Raw genomic sequence first — 18,750 nt, 5'->3', positions numbered from 1 at the left:
ACAATGGCAGAAGCTTTTGAGACTGGTTTTGATTACGTCTACCAAGAACTTCCAAATGTAAAGAACCTTTACATGCAATTGTCTATCAAGAACTTCCATAGTTGAACCTCACATTCAGACTTTACGATTATAGTCAACAGAAGACACTGGAGATCTTTTGTAATGATACTCTAACAAATTAGAAATTAGAAATGATTGGTGTTGATCACATATCTAATAGTCTCTGTATCACCTGATGATTCACACTTTGTACTTTTTTAAATGTCACTAGATCTATCTTAAAAGGTTGAAATATATCTATCTACCTACCAAATAATGCTTTATCAGGTTTATTAAATCGAATTTAAGCTGTGTTCCTAAATTCATGAGTTCAATGAGTATTAAGTAACAATGAGGAAATACGATCAGATAATCTAGTTTCAATGAAGCAAGCATATTCATAACAAGCTTGGTTTATAAAAAAAACATTACAAATGCTTTCAGATATATCCAACAGCACAACCTATTATTGTATGTTCCTAAACCATCTAATAGATTAATCCATAAACATGTAAAGAAATAATGTGCTAGTTCTATTTGACTTCACCTATCTTTTGGCCCACTATTTAAGATCTAATTGTTACGATGGGTCAAATAAAGATATGGAATCCTGTAAGCTCTCATTCTATGCTTGTTTGCACAATTCTATACAACTGTCAAAACTTCAATTAAGATCGAAGTATAATTTACAAGAGCTATTGACAGAGAAGGGGGGCTGGAGGGAGATGATAGTCTATTCCAAACATGAATATGACCCAGCATAAACGACTTATTTCTGACTAAAATGTTACACATTCGAGCGCATGGCAAAATCATGTTGTCAATTACGCAACTATGGTTCATTAACCATCATTGCAACAAGCAACTTGAAACACCACTTATGATATCCAAATGACCTGGAGTCCCCAAGGAATGACCAATGCTTCTTTATATGCTATGTATGCTCTGTTTTACTGAAATTTTTGCTCTCCCACCATTAGGCGGCTGTGAGTTTTCAACCTTGCAATAATGACTTCAGAAGTAAGACGACACACAAGAAACCTGTAAAACCGAATTTCAGCCGTAACAAATACAAACAATTGTATATCATCCAACTGTTCCACAAAGCTATGTCGCTCAAATTTAGATCAGCATGGAGAATTTCGCAAACCAGGTTCCTCGAACCTTTGATCACCACACTCACCTATTAGAACATGCTATTTAAAACCCGCTGGGATTATTTAGAACATGTTTGAAAAACTTTATTAAGGGTAGTTTCTGAATAATCAGTTTATTTTATTGCATGATCTAGATAACCTCCAACCACCGCAATTCTTACCTCTATACATCAATCACAAGATTGAAGTTCATTACATGTCATGGTATTATCTCCAAAGACACCCGAGTGTATACTCTGCATAGACATTCTAATTTTAAATTAAGTTATATGCAAACAAAATTTGTATATGCTGCCTATGGATGAAAGTTTAGTATACCAGTGTTGAAACCTTGTACATTCTCAAGTCAACGAATTGTAGATCCTTTCGAGCAACCTCAGCACTTGCTCTACAGGAAAGCCTCCTCTGGATGGGGTCTGTAAACTTAGATTGAAAGAGCTCAAGCTCTCCAATCCTGGTTGATCAGCTAATACTGACTGCTGTTGTGAGCTTGTGAGCTCAAGAAACTGGCCAAGCATGTCCCCATCAAGAACTTTCTTCACTCCTCTCTACAGTACATTTACTGATGTTAAGCCCCACTGTAATCATGACTACATGAGAAGTTCATTCTGGGGAAAAACTTCAAAATATCCCAGAGTGTTTCTGTATTTCCACCCACAATGCCCCAGCATATTCATTATTACTCCCAAATGCCTTTGGTCAATCCTCAAAATAGAGGAAAAGGTGATGAGTTAACAGTACACTGGCTTAAATAGTATTACCATTTCCTCTTGAGGGAGATGAGCAGTGGCCCTTAGGAAAATAACTACAAACTTAGGGACATATGGAGAATTAAAGAAAAAGTCAGTTAAAGAGACAGTTGAAGACTCCCAACAATTTGTCAAAGAGAGGGTGACCAAACATGAGGAATGTGTTAGAGCTCCACAATGAGAGAATTCCTTCCAACCTTATCAGAACTACCTAAAGAGAGTGTATCAATGCTCCATATACTAAACAGATGAGATTACCCTCTAGCAATTGATCGGATAGTACATATCATTAGAGTGCTGTGTCTAAGGTTATGCTCTAAAATCCACCCCGAAACTTTTTTCAATTAAAATCACAAACATGTGGAATGGACAAAAACTAAGTATTTTATGTAATTTTACTTCATTATGAATGTGTAAGGTACCTACAGGACATCCTCTGCCACGGAAGTTTGAATGATTGTTGCCAAGAAGGGGTGCTGTGAGAGGATACAATGCTAATCTTGTTTGCAAAGCATCTAGAAGCTCAAATTCCTCCCTGAACATGGAAGTATCTATGCACTTAATAACTGAAATTTTGACATTTATTTGTTTATTTTCCAATGCAGTCTTAAGTTTCACCTGGTGACATGGATGAAAACAATAACACTACCAAGAAGTGTGGTTGCAATCACTGAAGATTCTGAAAAATCTGAACCTTGAACGCTGTTATTACTGCCAACCATTGTATTTCCATCTGATGACCCTTTGTATGCCAATGAACCCTGATCAATTGGAAAACCTAATTATTGCATTCTTTTGTTTTCAAACACTTAACAAAAAATCAGAAGGCATAGAGATGTCTGTTAAGTTTTAACATTCTTTAACCATCTGCCACTTATTTGTGTACTATTTACAATTTTCAGCAAGAAAAACATCAATGCATTAAAATTCAAAAATAAACAAAATGATAGGTCTTTTGATTGCATGTGCCTGCATATTCAAAAAGATACTGGTAGTAAAGGTGGTGACCAATAGAAAGAAGACAAAACTAAACTAACATGTTTTACAACCTTGCATATATTCATCATAACCTCTCCCATATGGTACCAGCATTGCAGAACAAGGTTGCGTTCAGGACTGGCACTATCTAGTCAGGACAATAAAAAAAGATTCAGTTCAAAGAATAATTCAGTAATAAACCCAGATAATGACCTAGGAATGTTGATACAGAACATCAACTTTTCCAAACCTTCAGGAAGGTTTGGGCAGGACAAAGCACAGAAGTTCGCATGACGATCTGTTACTAAAACAGTTTCAAGGTCTATTAGGACACTGTCTGCCACTAACCGCTGTGCTGGGTCACAATATAGCTGTTCTAGCTTATGTGCATCCTACATGCATACATAAGTACAAAAGAGGGTGAGCTTTACTCAATGAGACTCTAATATTTGTAATAACTTTTACCTCTTGATATGAATAAATTAGAATTCCATCCCGGCAATCTCCAACAGCTATTCTGTTCAAGTGAACCGCAATGCACATGAGTACAAACCGAGTCCTTACAGAATCATAGCGCTTCAAGCGGTATTGACAGTCACTTGCAAATCCTAAACAAGATAGCTGAGACAAAAGAAACATTTATCTTAAATTGAAGTTGATGGCAGAATCACTGCTTCACAAAATAAGAAGAGAAGAATTTTACAGTATTGCCAGCACAAGTCAGTATATATTGATCAAGATACGGAGCAACTGCAAGCACAACTCCAGACAATGGCACGTGGCTTTTAAGAATCAATTCCCATCCATCAGTCTCAGGAAATGGAAAGGTATTTCTGGCACTATCTTCCATTTTTATATCTTGATCATAATTCGAACATGTTTCTGTATTTGGGTTTGAGGATTCTGAAAGAACAGAGTCTGATGGAAGAGCAGAGGTTGATCGGACAGAAAATGCAAGTTCATTTTCAGGTCTCAGTTTTTGTTCAAGTCGAAAAACAAGAAGACGCCCTTTAGAGCTGCAATGGAAAATACACTTGAGACCAGCATAACATGAAGAACACACGTAAACCAATATACATGTTTCTAAAACAAAATACATTTGAAATAAAACAGTCTTCTTTTAAACTATATGAAAATTTATGACAAGATTACCCATCAGGTTCTCCATCGGCCATCATTGCTTTTCCTGTAGTCAATCCAGTCCCAACCAGTAAAAGATGTTCCTTTCCTGATTTCATAAGCTCCATGCATTTGGGAACTTCTCCATAGTCGAACATGTATGAAAACTGCACTGAACCACTTACTGGATCTACACAGCATATGTCAGAAACATAGCCATGCACAAGGTCACTATATTCTGACCGCATGATCAAAAGTTTCTTGGAATCAACATGATATAAAATCCTCCTAGGTGTACTGCCTAAAGAAAATCTTTGAACATTCAATCTTTTGGAGTGTTCCATCTCAACCTGTAGAAATAATCAATATAAAATCAATCTCAATATCAATCAATCTCCCTCTCATTTCAAACATGTGTTGTGATGTTATACACAGCATTACTATACAAAATTATAAGATTATTGACAATAGATAAAGGTATGCACAAGGCTGCGATTATCACTGGTGGACTGATGTGTTATACGTGGTGCTTTCACAAAAGAACACACAAACACTTCCTCGAGTGCCAAAAGCTCATAGGACTACACACAGAATGGTCACCTGAGATTGAGCATGATCTCTCATGTGGATCACCACAGAGGACATTGATGTGATACAGCATCATCCTACAAGTATTCATGTGTTGACACTAATAAGTCATGGTCTACTTCTTCAGGGATACTTATTTTGGACATTGTATCATGTCTTACTTGTAGCCACAGTACCTAGATCATTTCACTTTGATCATAGGCTAGTTACAGATCGCACTAATTAGTTACAGGTAAATTCGGATTTGGTTTTATATTACAAGACATTCTATAAGATTCATATGGATATAAGTTTTTGGTCCCAGGGGTCACTTTGACCTTTTCAATACATTAATAGAACCTCATTTCATTTCATCTCTCTGGCTATATCTCGCTACCCTAAGTTAGAGACATCCTGCTCTCTGATATTCAACCTTACCAAGTGGGCTACATCTGTCTATATCACTATTTTTTGTTTTGATTTTTATCATATTGGGATGTACCCCAGTCATATCCTTATTTTTATTAATCTGTAGCCTTGGGTTCAAATCCAACCAATTTATAGATGTGTGTGCAGAATGTGAAGCTTGAGCATATGAACTTTTGATCTATATCAAATAACCTTACCAGATTTGTTATACTGTTTGTAATCATGACTTATCTCATAGGATGATTTTGGCCTCTTGGAGACAGTAATATACATCTCTTTCTTTCCCTCTTTCTTTCTCCCTTTCCCTCTTCCTTGTCCTCTCTGAAGAAGTTCATGCTTGGAAGGCCTCATGTTATGAAAGTTCTCATTATACTCTTCTCAACATTTGTCACCAGAGTAAGTGCAAATTTGTATATCCATCCTCCAATGACACTTTCAACACTTTGCAGAGTGTCCCTGATGTTTTGACCTTGTTCATAGGAATTTGTATCTAAGGTGTTGTATATTCTACAATACAATTCTATCAATCCAGTTTCAACCAATCTACAGTGTTGTATTTACATCCAGCAGAAGAGACAAAGACTAGGGAAGTTTATACACAACCCCTCAGTTATCGATAAGAGTAAAAGATTTCACCTCTAGATACTTATAGCATAACTATGTATGATACACCATTCATTCACTGGCAGGTTAACACGCATAAAAATAGCAGAGAGAGAGAGAGAGAGAGACCAAATGTAGGCTGCAATCTGCAACAAATAAAATCCCTTTGGAACATTCACTGCATTTCACAGGTGTTGCATGAGTAGAAGGTTGGAAGGATATGGATGTATATGCAATTCTCTGACTGTGTCGTGCAGTTTGCAATAACCACGGTCGATCACCCAACGCAATGACATCAGCACGCAATGATGCTTGTAAAGGAATAAAAGATACTGGTGAAACTCCAACACGCCTGACAGCAATGAGATGTAACTGTACAGGAAAAGGCGATTCTTTCTTCCCAAGTGCCAATTTACTATCTTGAAGGACGGGCATTTTTGAATGGGCATCTGATGGCAATGGTACAAACAATTCAGTAGCTTGGATATTCTCTTTGCATTCATTAGCAGGTATACCTTTATCAGACATCGTGTAACTGTTCAGGCATCCAGACAGAGACCCATGCCGAGGCCATTCAAACCGAAGTAGCATTCCATTCCTCAAACCAGCTAGGATGTAGAGACGATCAAAAAGAACAAGTCTTACATCCTCAGGAACACCACCACCAGAGGATGTTCCCATGGTATTTTGGGGAGAAATTTGGCCAACAGCTAGTACTGAAAAGTTCTCACCAGGAACAATGGATAAAAGTTCAACAGATGGTTTGTGTGTTCCAACAACACATACTTTTCCTATCTCTACCCCATTTGGAAGGGTGATTGCAGAGCCAGGCTCCACCAACCCCACAATTGCTGCTGGCACAGGTATAGGAAATGGCTCTTCTTCCTGAGGAATGGATATACAAGATAATTCTGCACCAAAAAGAAACCTTTGGATTTCTGTGAGTTCTGTTCCACCACTGGATGTTGTTATTAAACCAAGCATAACCAACAATCCAGGTTGTGACATGGCCAAAATCACTCTCATATGAGCAACAGCTCCCAGGATTATCTTTGCGCTTCGAGGCATCCAATAATTACATATTGGATGCACATACTGAATTCCTTTAGGATGAGCATCAGCAGTTGGTGCACAAACACGAACTTCATTGCGGCAAACTTGAGTCACCCAACCATCATATATCCACCCACATGCCAAAGTGCATGCAGAAGAGTTAAAACCTACAAGATCAGTGATGTCGTTGAAACTTAATCCAACAGACAATACACGTGTCTCTTCAGCAAAAGAGAGAACAAAGAAGGCATGATAGGTATCTTCTCTGCATATTTTCATGGTCCAACAACCAGTTACACCTTCATACAGGGGTGCCGTACTAATCAACTTCTCTACACTGATTCCATTACGAATAACCCTTAAGGAGCCTTCATTGCCCACTCCCGAACAAGCAAACATCTGATCTTGCTTCTCAACATAGTAGTCCACCAGAGAAAAATCAAGAACTGGAGCAATGTTCTGAATAGTACTTCTATTCCAAACCTTCTCATCCTTAATCTGTAGAATTTTACCATCGCCCATTTCTGCCAAGGCAGCAATAAACCCACCTTTCGTCCATAACAAAGACGTCAGAGGAGAGCACCGATACAAGCAGTTACTTACACTCATCTTAACTTCAGATGGACTACTCTGAGACAGATGAAGGTTAAAGAGACATGCTTCAACCGCATCAACACAAAATATCAACCTCAATCCAGAAGATGATTCCATATCCCAACTCCAGCAGCAAATCAATGGTGATGCTTGAGGGTCCCCATTGTTTATACTATTTGAAGTTGTTGTTTTCATTACATCATCTGAACTAGTATCGGCACTCTCTCCAGTTCTTAACTCCAGCAAAGCAGAGGCAGCTTCATTGTACCTTCCTTCTTCATCAACACCAGGAGAGGCTCTTCTTTCCTCAGTTCTTCGTGTGTCAGCAATTTTGGGTAAAGAAAGGGCTGACACGTTTAGAAGAATGCCAGAATTGCTGATCTCCAATAGCTCAATTTCTCCACATCGAAAGACAAAGAAAAATCCAGGAAGGGATGGAACATCAGCTAGAAGATAAGCAAAAGAAGATGCAGAACGAAATGGATTATACAGAGTCTTCAACTGGATAGAGCGCTGCCTTAGATCAGATACAAGAACTAGCAACTCATTGTCAACAGCTCCCTTTCTGCACATTAAGACCTAGCTTGTGTCAGTGGCTGCACAATAGAAAATGACCAGCTGTGTAGCCATGTACTTAAATATACCTATGGAGAAGAACAACAAGAACCACTATATCAGTGTCTGTTTGGCTTGCATCTGTTAGACCTGGTACAAATGTCATACTCCATATTGTGCCCAATAATGTTGCAGGCTCTGCTTTATCCCTCAACTCCTTTGGGCACACCAATCTCTAAACGACAAAATAAATCAAATTTCTTATTTTCAAACATCTAAAATAGCATTCCTTGGTATATCTATATTGAAAAACATTATGAAATAAATATCATTGTTTATCACTGTTTTCTATGTGACAAGAGTTGATTAAGATGTTTTCTTCATGTGTAGCTTTGAAGAGGAAAATGCACATGTAAATATTAACAAAGGTTGATTAAACAGAAGAGTCTTCATAGACTTCATGCTTGAATCATTATCAAATATCGTACATATTTACGAGTGTGCATTTACTTATGTGTTATATATAATCTAATAATGGAGAAAATATAACAAAAATAAATATAATCCAAGAAAGATATACTAACATCTCTCAAGGACCATAATGACCTATGAGACCTAGCACGTATTACAACTGCTTGTATTAATTCATCAAAGCTAGTGGAATCCGCACGGAGAATCTTGAGTTGTCCGATATTAGGAGTCGGCGCAATTCGAGGTGTTTCCTCGTCCTCTCGGTTTGAGAATTCTCTTCGATCAAAATCCGCATCGCCAGTCAACCCACCAATCTCTTCTCTTGAGGAGAAAAAAGGCAAGAAATCATCCTTTCAGAATGACACAACTTTGTTTGGCCAAATCCTGTCCTGCTGGTAGCACGTGTGTATCCCCAGCCCATAATGGCCATGCGGACTTGATTTCTATATTGTCCTAGAATCTGACTTCTTAAGGTTACCACCCAACTTCGATTTAATTTCATCTGTGTTATGCATAATTTAATGATAGAGAAAATATAACAAAACAAATATTATCAAAGAAAGATATACTACGATATTCAAAGACCATAATGGCCTATGAGACCTAACAAGTATTACGAGTGCTTGTGTTAATTCATCAAAGCAAGTAACAAGAGAAAATGTCTTCATACTCTAGATCCGTAAAACTAACAGCTTGAACATATGTAATCACGAGTGATCAACACGACATGGTTTGGTGCAGGACCACTGGAACTAAAATAGCAGTACCCTGAAGATATCCATCATGACGTGATCCAATATGGAATGGCCAGTGGAACGATGATGTGGTGTGTTGATGATTTTGATTGTATGAAGGTATGCACATCAGGGCTGTGGGACAGGCTGGCATCAGTGATGTTTACCACAAAGAGTAATGGCTCTATTTGTTGTCAATGTGACGGCACCTTGGCACTATGGTGAATTACACATTCCTAGTCATAAAAATGAACCAACAACTTGCATTGATGCAGACAATTCCTTGATTTATTTCATAATTCAGACTCTTGATCTTTATAGATAAAAACGAGTAGTTATCACTTTCTTTCCTTTGACCTATCATACCTAATTTGGTGGTCATCACAATTATCCACTTGATCACTTTAAAATCATGCCTATCTATTTCTGCAATCTGCCATCATGAGTCCATCTGGATCCAATAAGTCAACGATGAAATCCCATTTGCTCTATCCTCCTACTTCTTAAGTACGACTAAAGTTCACCTAAGGTGAGCACTAGTCTTCCACTAGCACTACCCCGCAAGTGTCCTTCCTCTCACAATCATTGTTGGCTCAAGTCAACGTCAGGTGCCCTAACAATACCCTCTCGAGTGAGCTGTGTAACTCTGCAACATCTTTGATCTTCGGTCTTATCTATAGGTATGATGCTTGGTCTGGACTCTATATAAGAGTACCCCATCTTTTAGCCAGATTGTTTTTGTACAATTCCGATAAAATTTGAAGGTTCTCAGTTTAAAAAGATCGAGTTTTTATTCTTTGCCAAAGGAAAACAATTTCGCTCATTAGAAAACTCAGGTATAGCCATCAAAATATTACTATTCCGACCATCAATACAGTTCATCTTTAATAAGACTTCATGTATAATGCAAATGAAAGAACTATGGCATCAATGTCTTGACAATAGCCTGAGACCTAAAATACAACATTCATGACAAAAAGGACAGGCACGCAGAGGAGGCAGCAACAAACCTTCTCCACAATATTGTTCCCAGCAACGATGGAAGTGGGAAAGATAGCAATCTTATCCTGTAAGGCGCCTACAGCAATTGCACGACCTCTACATGTCCATGGCACAAAAGCAACGAACAATAGTAATTATGATAAGCATATCATCTACAAGCAAAAAACTAGAAAAATCGAAACAAAATCTCATGAGAAACTTGTTTGCAAATAAAGAAATAGAGATTCTGCGTTTTTGTGTGTGTGTGTGTGTGTATGTTTGTTTGTTTGTTTGTTTGCGTTTGTTTATTTTATGGGCCCCAAAGAGCATGTAGCGAAACGAGAAATTAAAGTGAAACAAACAAGACAGATAAATAAAATATAAAGAGAACTTTCGAGTAAAGGACTTTTGAGAATATATCATATTTCTAACTGCTATGAATTTCACTTGCAGATCTAGTCTAAGTTGTTGTAAAGACTAATGCAATTAATACCAACAGTAACATAACAGCAGTTGTTCACCCAAATCTAACACCCCACTGAGCCCTTGCTATTTTTGGTTTCACACCCTGCTGCTTTGTCTGGTTCAATAACACATAATATCCTAGCAAATTTTACAGTCACACTGAACCAGAATCTCTCAGGTTCAAGCTTTTACTTTTCTTGTCAGCAATAAACGCAGCAAGGGATCAGCTATGGAATTGTGAAACTTGATATAAGATCATAGTCATAAGAAACCAAGGGAATGAAAGTCAGGACAGTAAGCATAGGCAAATATTCCAAAGAATCTAAATGCAGGAGTGGAATGCAAAAAAACTTTTGAAAACATTTTGCTATCATGCAGGAGTTGACCTCCCACCAGAATACCTCCCAAAATTTCATTACCATTCTTCTTCCTTAACTTCTCTCTCTTATCCTATCTTTTAATCCATCCACAGGCCTTGGGAGACTTTATTACCCAAATGGTTCAACTACTTGGTTTTATTTTACACTATCTATAAAAGAGAAAGGCACAAATATTTCAATTTTGCGGTACTTGGAGCATATAAACCAGATTCAGATTGCTTCATTTCCTCTTGCCTCTCTTCTAACAGATTGTAATAATACGCAATCTCCCTTTTCCATGTTCAATCAAATTCAATATGTGTAAATAAATATATCTATGCGAACCTGGATTCAACAGCCAAAAATTGACCCAGATCCCGTCGAGCATTTACTGATTGAGATATTTGCACATGTGCAATTGCCAAAAACCTAAAAATGGAAGACAATTCAATTTTTGCATGACTTTTGCAATTCTAAACAGAAGTGGAGATGAGACCTGTGTAACTCAATGCAAAAAGTCAAGAATGACATCTTTCCAGAATCCGATGTCACTACAAGGAGGTCCTTTCCACGTATCTGTAAATACAAAGAAGAAAATAACACCCACAAGAGAACTAACAGCTCCCAGTATAGGGAAGCAGAAAACGACAACAGAGAGGAATTAGAGGAGCCTGCACACAAAGTACTGTTTCAGCTGAAGATTAAAAACCAGAGAATTTATTGAACGAAAGGCTGTACTGGGAGAAAAATGCCTATTTTGAGATTACATAGTAGTTTACAACCAAAACTGAACTGCCCTTGTGATACCCATATATCTGTCATGTGGAGGTGAGGAAATTAGTGAAAAAATGTGCAAGATTATATCACAATGGAATATCTCAGTCTCATCAACCTATAATTTATCTCATCACCCCCCGAAACAGTGAAAACATTTCTTCCTCATATCTATTCATGATGTCTCACTCAGTATTTGGGAGAGAGTTGCCAGTTTTACAGACCTTTGAGATAGTTTCACATACAAGCTTACAACATGATCTAGCATATTCATAAAAAGATAAAGCAATTAGAGTCAAGGAATCCTAGCCTAAATATGCAGCCTATAATCAAGCTGAAAGAATACAACTATAAAACATATTGGTCCATTAAATAGATTTTACTTTGTTATTATCTTTTGAATTAGCATCTGAATTAATCAAGAAACTTAGGGAAGTTGAAACCAATCATAAACCTTACATTTAAATCAATAAATTCATGCACTCGAGCTTCATAGGAGAGCAATGGTATTTTGAATTGGTATAGCTAAGAAATTATGAGGTTAATGCTACCTTGGGTCTCTAGGATGACATCAAATTTTTAAATATTTGTTATATTCATAAGACATGACAAACATAATTAACCTTCATTAATATACCAACATTTCATTTACCTGAGGCTGGGAGCTTCGATAGTGTTCATTCCATGGAAGGAGCTTCATATCTTTTATTTTACCAAAGATGGGTTGCTCAAATATAGACTGCATAATTCCGTCCTCACTCACCACAAGCAACTCCAAAGATGTTTCCTATACACACATTGATATATAAGTTCAAAGGGACTTCATTGCACCCAAAAAAACACAAATTTCCACAATACAGCATGTTGGAAAACTATTTGTATAAGTCGCAAGACATGAAATCTCTTGAATACTATATCAACTCTAAATTTACAGCCTGTTTTTTGAAATTCTGAATGACCCGAACTAAAGTATGGTTCAAATAGTTATCAGCATTAAGAACAATTTAGAAACATTGTTTCCTAAAACGAAAATGTAGTGCAGTCATTGTAGCTACATCCTAGTAGGTAGGCTCTCCTGAATAAGCCACATCATAGCCTGGATATTACCGATATGGATTTCCTTTGGGACAATACTAGACCAACTAATGACAGCACAACAACAAGGGAGCTCATGTGAAGAGGGGAATCTCTACCTCATGGAAAAACTGTCCTTCAATTACAACACTTAATCATCTCTCATGATATTAAGAGACTAGAGATAGTTCGATTAGCATATAATCTGGACAGCCCATATGATTGGATATCCTGATGGAAGTTTTCCTTTCATGTACACCCTATTCTATATTCTACCATGCGCACTCTCTTGACATAGATGCTCCCCTGTATGAGGCTGGCATTGGTTGGCTATATCCTTCATTTGCATTTCCTAATCTCAAGGATTTCCATGAACACTAAGAAAGGCATCATGATGAGTGATTTGACATGTTCCTTATAGATCAGAATATCATCAATTATCACTAAATGCGGAAGATATTTCACTCTCCCTCTCAACACACAAGTATTACCCTACATTTTTTGACAATCTCTGAAGGATTCATGTATTTACCCTTTGGATGTTTTCTCCTTACATCATCGCAGCCCTTTGACGACAAAAGGTCACATCATCATCTTCCATTTCTTTCTTATTTCTTCTTCCTTCTTTCTTTCTTCTTTCTTTTTCTCTCTCAAATTTACACATGTACTCTCCTTTAATTACGCCATTCCCATGAGTGAGAGTTGCTTCCACATTTCCGATAAATATCCTCTCCTATCTCTCTCTCTCACTCTCTCTCTCTCACTCTCTCTCACTCTCACTCTCTCACGCACCTTTCCAAACACCACATCGAGCGTGGCAGGAGATCTGATGTGGCCATACACTGCATGCAAGACCACGCTGCTCTTCAGGACTGATTTCGCGAGGAGATGGGAGCTCTTGCTGCGCCCTCGGAGATCGCACTCCAGCACAGCCATGATGGAGATGGAGATGGAGAAGGCGATGGCGATGGCGATGGCGATGGCGATGGCGTTCCTTCCTCGTACAGATCTTTTTTTGTTACTGCTCCTCGTATTTTCCAAAATTCCTACAAACACCCCTCTACGTATTCTCCTTATTCCCACGAATACCCCTCCACGTATTTTCCAATTCTCCCCAAATACCCCTCCTCGTATTTGCCAAATACCACTACACGTTTCTTCAACCTTGCCCCAATACCCCACTCCTCGTATTCTCAAATCCAAGGGAGGTAGTGGCCCCGGGGGGGTGCACGTTTGGGAATGTTTGAAAGTATGAAAGGGCATTTCAAGAACTTCCTAACACGATATGGGCATGCTGGTGAATTCCACATACAAGTAAACATGTGTTGTTTTTTTTACATTTGAGAAACACACAAAAATACCCTGAACTTCTTAGGCATTTGTAACTTTTTTTAAAGGTATTAAGATACCTTGCTATAGTGATGCTTCTTTATATGTGTGACAAATAGATAGATAGATAAATGAGGGGTTTTGGGTAGCTTTTTAAAAATAACGATATTCTAGTGAACACCCAAGTTAGAAGGGATACTCTTGTATATACACATACTTCACTTTCCCTCTCGCTCTTTTATGTATTTATGTTCTAGGTTGACTACAAAGCAGTAGATCAAGGCTATGAGTTTATGCCATTGTGTAGTCTTGTAGTTGTATTATTTGTATCATTTGGGACCATTTTCGGCATTTCCCAACATTGATACCACAATTCATTTCATTGTCCTACCCTAATGGATGTGCTAGTCGGTCTTAGTCATGCATTGCATAACCACGTGATTCAACAATGAGTCTAAGTCATGCAGTGCATAATTACATGATTCAACAATGACATGTTCCTTTTCAATCCCAAATAATCAACAACGCACACATTGTAAATCCAAATTACTTAGTGACAAAGCCCATAGATTGAGTCATGTTACTTCATTAGTGATGTTAACTGATGTTGACTGATAAGTGCCCAAAACTTTGATTCATGAATAGTGCAATACTTCAAAGCACCCAAATCTTGTGGCACGGTATGAATTTCCAGATTAATCAAGTGAAAAGCATCACAAATCTAAGAAAATAAATGAGTTGTGGTACGATGTCAAATCTTTGTGGCAGATGACTAAAAAACTCCTCCTAAAGCAGCAGCATAAGCCGTATAAAAGATAAGAGTAAGATTAGAGAGCGCTGCCACTGATGGAAGACCATAAGAATAAAAAAGAAGAAAAAAAAAACAAGAGAAAAAAAGTTGATGCATGTGATCCGACCTGCCGGATTCGAACCAGCGACCTAAGGATTTCAGTTCAACACTACAGTCCTCCGCTCTACCAACTGAGCTAAGGTCGGTGGATGGAATAGTACATTCATAAAATAAAGATAATCGTGAGAGGGAAGCAAATTTAGGAAGCTTGAGTTCATGGTTATTTGGAGACCATTAAGTTTACCTACAGTCGGATAATATTGTAACAAATCATCAATGCAGAACTATTTCTCTTCACTTAACGAAATTAAAAATCCCTTAATCTAAAACTAAGAAAATTAGGTTAAATTTGCATGTATCATAACTGTGCAACAAATAACACCTGAGATCGTTCATGATTCTGAAGGCCTCGTGAGCTATAAATTATATGATGCCGTAGATAAGATTCTTGAAATGCGGTACGAAAATGGTTTAGAGAGCACAAGGAAATGTAAGGAATAATAAAAACAATATCTGATCTTTCCTTGAAATGCATTGTTGCATTCATCCAAAATTATACACATCTTTGCACTCCCTAATCTGCGCATCACTTCCCTCATCATCGTTGTCTTCTTCAAAGCTTCCTCTAAAGACTTGGTAAAACTTGAAGTACGAATCAAGCACTTTCCTCTTCTTGTTGGGTTTTGTTAATTGCATCAACTTCTTCTCACATTTCACCTCCCTCAGCGCTTTGATGTTCCGTTTCTTTCTAAATACTTCAATCATCAGGTCATAGAGTTCTGAGGAGGGCACAAGGCCATCTCTCTTCATTTGTCCAAACAGTTCTTCAGCTTTATGAAGCCTTCCGGTCCGAAAGAACCCCACTATAAAAGCCTCATAGAAATGCTCACTTGGCTCAAACCCCTGGGTTCTCATCCTCTTATAGAAGGCTTTAGCAAACTTCACTTTCCCAGCTTCAGCAAACCCACAAACAAGAAATGAATAGATGGAAGCATCAAGAGTGAACCCCATCTTCTCCATTTCAGAGCAAACCGTAGCAACCCTCCAATATCGCCCACTTCTGTGAAGAGCATATAAGAGATGCTTGTAGCTCTCCACATCAGGTTTCAATCCTGCCTTTTTCACTAACTCAAACATATCCAGCGCAACATTTGCCGCTCGTTTCAAGCCACAAAACTTGAGGATGTTGTTATATGTGTGCAATGAAAGGTCAAGCCGCTTGCTTTGAGCTTCAAGTACAAGCTGCTGGGCTCTGAGGAAATTTGGTTCAGACAAAAGCAATTGAATCATTCGGGTGTAAGTATATTTATCATGGCTGAAGCCTGCTTGGCCTTCAACCCAAATGAAGAATTTCCAACCGACCTCCGGGCTTCGGATGCGTTTCATGAGTTCAGACACGAGATGGCCATCCCATTTCACATTGGCCCGCTCAAGCGTGGCCGCAACAGCAGGCGTCCATGGATTTATGCATCGGACTAAACCAATATAGTTCCAGGTCTCGGCTGGATTCAAGCTCATTGACAAGCATTGCCCAGTATCTTCAACTTCCTCATCAGTGTAGTTACCATCTGTAATCAACTCAGTACAACTACCTTCTCTACCTGACCCAGTGTAAATACCGTCCCCAACCAATCTACTGCAACTGTAACTACCTTCCATAACTGGCATTGTGATACTACCTGGTGTAACCAACCCTGCATATTTTGCCATCATGGCCTTCCGATCCTCAACAGTAGATTCAGGCCAAAGCTCAAGTAACACTTTATCTCCATTATCGGTCTTATTCTCCCTCAAAAAGAACTGGAAAAGGCCCTGGAAAACACCAGTGTTTGGTCGGTTACCAAGGTTCTTGAATAGCCTCACAAGGTCCAAAACCTTATCCATTTGTTCAGCTTTTGCATAACCCCTCATCAATGCACAAAACGTGAGTTCATTTGGCTTCACTTTCACTTTTGCAAGATCAGAGAACACATCCATGGCGGCCTCAAGCTTCCCTCTATAAGACATGTGATTGATTAAAACAGTTAGTGTCTTCACATTAGGGAAGAATCCTTCCCACAAGAAGAGGAGATATACATCGGCAGCTACATCATACATCTCGGCCATCGCAAACATGTCTAATAAAGTGGTATAGGAAATGAGGTTTGGTTTCACACCGAACTTCTCCATCCTTTTCCATGTCTTTACAACTCCGTCAAGGATTTCCATATCTCGGTAAGCACAGAGTTGAACTGTAAATGTCTCTACTGATACCATGCCCTCAGTTTCACACTCGATGGCCACAGCTTCCATCTCTTCAAGTCGCCCTGCTTTTCCAAGCCGATTCATTACCGACACATACACCCAAATTCTATCACATTCTGACTCTGGTTCAGAAAAAGATTCTGATTCTAGATCAGATTCTGGTTTAGATTCAGATACTGAGTTCAGTCCTGATACCAATTTTGATCGTGATTCTGATTCCTCTTTCCACCATGTGAAAAGCTCCAACCCTGTGTCGAGATCTGCACAGATTCTGATCACTTCCGATACCACAAAGGATGAGAGCTTCACATTCAAAGCTTTCCATGGCTTCTTATCTGTCTTCGTAAAAGCTTCTGAAGTAACCCACGGTTTCTCATTGAGAAGATTCAAGAGCGTTCTCGTGTCCTCTGTTCTTTTGAAGAACAGAGACACGGAATGTACGGAAGACGGGACCTCGCGGTGAGAATCTGGCAATAGGGCTGTTGGTGGGCGAGAAGAGCAGAGAAACCGAAGAGACCTGAGAGACCTGGGTAATGATCGCAGACAGGGCGAGCAAGGAATACCCAAAGGTCCCAGCATCGAAGCTCTGTGGCTATGGCGTCCTCTGCAGCATTCGACCCAGAAGAACCAACCTTAAACCCTAAAAACCCATCCACGGGCCTTAAACCCTTCCTTTGAATTCCTTTGAATATTGTCCCAACAATAAATAGGGTCACGTTCTAAATAAGTCCTAAACCAAGTGTCATTGTTGTGTCGCGCATTGGTCAAGAACCACCGGGAAACAGAAGTCATACATGGTCATGGATCCATCATGAGTGGGTTATGGATCGGCACGCAACTTGGGGCCACCTATGGTCATGAATGTCTTGTGCATGAGTTAAGAATGGGACGTAGATGGTCATACAACACAAGTCATCCATGGGCATGGATGTATCGTCCATGTGTTATGGATGGGATCAACGTTTAGGGTGGGTAGGTACTCTTGTGAATAGGATCCTATGTCTTGTTCATATTTATCGAGTGATAACCACCCTTGGATTGTGGCTCAAGGGTTTGATGCTCTTGTCTCACACATATGGGATGTGGACAATGGTATGCAAACATTGGTCGTTGAAGCCAAACTCAACTCCAATATGTTGTGAGCTCCCACATTCAAGGGAGCTTGTATTGGTTCTCTTGTTGAAATGACATGGGTTAGAAATCTACCTTTCCAATGTATGTGCTTATATGTGTATTCCATGTTCTATGTTCAAGTTGTGGATCATGGGTGGACATAAAACTAAATCTCTCAATATTATTTACATACAAATTACAATAAAGATTTGTGTTATTGTCATGCTATATCCATCCAATGGGGAACATGATAATATGAAATGATGTTTTCTTTGTCACACAAGCTCGTGGGATGTATTATCTTTCTAAAAATGCCAAATTTTAACCTCTAAATTGGCTAGTACTAATGTCGATAATCATCAATACAATGGGTACAAATGATAATCAAGAATTTATCCTATATGTGCATGCATTTATGATTCCAATTGTTGGAAACAAGGATCAATATATTATCCTATATAACGAGTTCATCTAATGTCAATAATCATTAATACACTAGTTCCAACTGTCTGT

At 38.6% G+C, this 18,750-nt stretch overlaps 2 protein-coding genes and 1 non-coding gene across 10 annotated transcripts; all 3 read right to left on the bottom strand.

Moving 5' to 3' along the window:
* Positions 1 to 438: 438 nt before the first annotated feature.
* LOC147865398 (Cleavage and polyadenylation specificity factor (CPSF) A subunit protein) lies at positions 439 to 13,686 on the bottom strand. Of its 8 annotated transcripts, XM_087318190.1 has the most exons (18): positions 13,494 to 13,686; positions 12,280 to 12,414; positions 11,350 to 11,429; positions 11,199 to 11,282; positions 10,059 to 10,146; positions 7,933 to 8,078; positions 5,771 to 7,853; positions 4,076 to 4,392; positions 3,627 to 3,939; positions 3,389 to 3,544; positions 3,174 to 3,315; positions 2,983 to 3,071; positions 2,564 to 2,706; positions 2,372 to 2,480; positions 1,515 to 1,744; positions 1,346 to 1,432; positions 915 to 1,217; positions 439 to 807 (listed from the first exon to the last, which is right to left on the bottom strand). In XM_087318190.1, exons 1-15 carry the CDS (start codon positions 13,635 to 13,637, stop codon positions 1,538 to 1,540), a joined length of 4,236 nt encoding a protein of 1,411 aa, XP_087174316.1. In that variant the 5' UTR covers positions 13,638 to 13,686; the 3' UTR covers positions 439 to 807; positions 915 to 1,217; positions 1,346 to 1,432; positions 1,515 to 1,537. The 8 variants fall into 8 exon arrangements, with proteins under 8 accessions (XP_087174316.1, XP_087174315.1, XP_087174317.1 ...); XM_087318189.1 differs by having other exon boundaries at positions 439 to 1,217; XM_087318191.1 differs by having other exon boundaries at positions 439 to 1,222; positions 1,358 to 1,432.
* A 1,255-nt stretch (positions 13,687 to 14,941) lies between these two features.
* On the bottom strand, positions 14,942 to 15,026 carry TRNAY-GUA (transfer RNA tyrosine (anticodon GUA)). The gene is given in 2 exon segments: positions 14,942 to 14,977; positions 14,990 to 15,026. It is a non-coding gene; the product is annotated as a tRNA-Tyr (tRNA).
* Positions 15,027 to 15,275: 249 nt separating this feature from the next.
* LOC147865396 (uncharacterized) lies at positions 15,276 to 17,772 on the bottom strand. The gene has a single exon (XM_087318188.1). The coding sequence runs from the start codon at positions 17,701 to 17,703 to the stop codon at positions 15,424 to 15,426; it is 2,280 nt and encodes a 759-aa protein (XP_087174314.1). The 5' UTR covers positions 17,704 to 17,772; the 3' UTR covers positions 15,276 to 15,423.
* Positions 17,773 to 18,750: the final 978 nt, after the last annotated feature.

Source organism: Azolla caroliniana, unplaced genomic scaffold, assembly GCF_043228905.1.
Source record: "Azolla caroliniana isolate FFs.n. ecotype wild unplaced genomic scaffold, voAzoCaro1.0.p SCAF_4, whole genome shotgun sequence".
NCBI classification, from domain to species: domain Eukaryota; kingdom Viridiplantae; phylum Streptophyta; class Polypodiopsida; order Salviniales; family Salviniaceae; genus Azolla; species Azolla caroliniana.
This window is presented reverse-complemented; position numbering and strand designations above follow the sequence as displayed.